The sequence below is a fragment of the Brassica oleracea genome, chromosome C8 (genome assembly GCF_000695525.1).
Source record: "Brassica oleracea var. oleracea cultivar TO1000 chromosome C8, BOL, whole genome shotgun sequence".
Lineage (NCBI taxonomy): Eukaryota > Viridiplantae > Streptophyta > Magnoliopsida > Brassicales > Brassicaceae > Brassica > Brassica oleracea.
In genome coordinates, this window is record NC_027755.1 from 11,474,706 (window position 1) to 11,476,623 (window position 1,918).

The window sequence follows — 1,918 nt, forward strand, 5'->3', positions numbered from 1 at the left end:
CTCGATGCGACTTCCGAGGGTTCGAAGGCAAAAAGGAAGAAGGACGGGAAAAAAAGGTCTCGTGGCGGGGCAGCTTCCTCTGTTGATAGAGATGAGGGCCTAGCAAAAGGGTGAGAGGGTGCTTTAGTCGAGGCGGCGCCAGATGGTCGCCCAAAGAAGAGAACTAAGGCCTTGATTGGCAGAGCAATTAGCATTAGCATTATGCTCTACATTATCCAATCAACAATTGTTAGAAAAGCGTTTAGAGAAGCATTTACTAAATGCAAATGCTCTCCAAATGCTTTTTGGCCAATGCTCTCACATGAAGCTTTTAGAAGAGCATTTGCATACATAATTTATAAAATTAAGAAAAATATATAATTAATTCTTTTATTTTATTTTATAATATCATAAAATTATTTTTATATCCCAAAAATAAAATTTTAATTTCTAAAAATAATTTATAATAAAAATATTTTTTTAAATAGTTTTTCACATTTAAAATATATAATTTAATTTATATATTTAATTTATTTTAAAAGTGAAAATATTATTTTAAAATAGAGATATTTTAATGAAAAATTTTATTTTTAAATAATATTTTTGATATAAACATAATTTTTTAATTTTTTAATAAAATAAATTAATTTTATATCTTTTTAATTTTATATGTTAATATATATATATATATTCATTAAAAATAATATATTAATATATTAATTAAAAATAAAATATATTATATATTAATTTTTATAATAATTTTAAATAGCATATTCATACTGCTCTACCAATCATCCTATTAAACAGTTTAGCAAAAGCATACAACTCCTGCAGCATACTGCTTCTATAGCATACTGCTACTGCTAATGCTAATGCTCTGCCAATCAGGGCCTAAGAGGTCTGTTGAGGCAGAACCCCGTCCTTCTAACTCCGATACGAATGCTGCTGATACGACCTTAGTCGACGTTGTTGGGGAGGACAGCGGCACTCCTGAAAACCTGTCGGAGGAGAGGAGGAAAACCAGCTCGCGAGAAGGGGGTTCTGGTGATGAGCCCGTTGCGAACGAGAGGTCTGCTCCCGACTCCTCTGCGAGAAAAAGTTCTCGACCTGAGGGTTCTCTAGAAAAGAAAAGGAGCTGATCGCGTCGAGTTTTCTTATGGTGAGACAACTCCCCTAATCCTTAATCCCCTTAGATGCGCGGAACTGACGCGCCAAATTCGTGGTGGGACGAAGTTGATGCCGCAACTGGAAGATCTCTACTTCAGGAATGAATACATTGACGCTGCTTCTTCGAGAGCGCGGGTAACTGCGCTACCTTTCATCTTTTATCTCCTTGTTGATTTATTGGGTTCATCCATCTCACGTAGTCCGTGTGTATCGTTCTGCAGAGTGACGGGATCATGAACTTCCTTGTCGAGAAGTAGAACAGTGCTCTGAAGTAGACGAAGATCCAGTTGGGATCTTCAGAGAAGCTTGCTCAGGCAAGGTTGAAGGCCATCGAGAGAGTAAGGGCGGAGCATAAGAAGGCTAACGAGAAGGCTGAGAAGGATAAGGAAATCCTTCGAGTGAAGTTCGAAGAGCTGGAGTGTAAGCTCAAATCCGACAGAGCGGCGAAGAAAGAGCTTGCCCGAGAGAACACTCGTTTGGAGCAAGCGGCTGCGACCCTTGAGAAGGAGAAGGCTGAGCTACTCGAAGAAAGGGACGCTGCAGTGGAGAAATTGATCAGAGAGAGGCAACGCTTAAAGGACTCTCGGGGGTTGGAGGTTACTCGTGAGAGGGAAAGGGTTGAAGCTGCTATGGCCGAGAAGGCAAATCGCTGTCTTGGTCGCGTACGCGACCATTTTACTCGCTTGGATGCCTTTGGGAAAGCGAAGAACCTGTACGGTCAAGCTTCGGGGACGAAGAAGTGCCTTGAGATGATAAAGGCCAGTGGGACGGA

General features: G+C 39.9%; 1 protein-coding gene across 1 annotated transcript in view; it reads left to right on the forward strand.

Moving 5' to 3' along the window:
- LOC106308655 (uncharacterized protein At3g60930, chloroplastic-like) overlaps nt 1-1,918 on the forward strand; it is a 4,827-nt gene that overhangs the window by 1,551 nt on the left and 1,358 nt on the right. Inside the window, exons 4-6 of the mRNA XM_013745795.1 lie at nt 868-1,048; nt 1,173-1,281; nt 1,422-1,908. Of these exons, the coding sequence (XP_013601249.1) occupies nt 868-1,048; nt 1,173-1,281; nt 1,422-1,908 (777 nt within the window). The remainder of the gene's footprint in view (nt 1-867; nt 1,049-1,172; nt 1,282-1,421; nt 1,909-1,918) is intronic.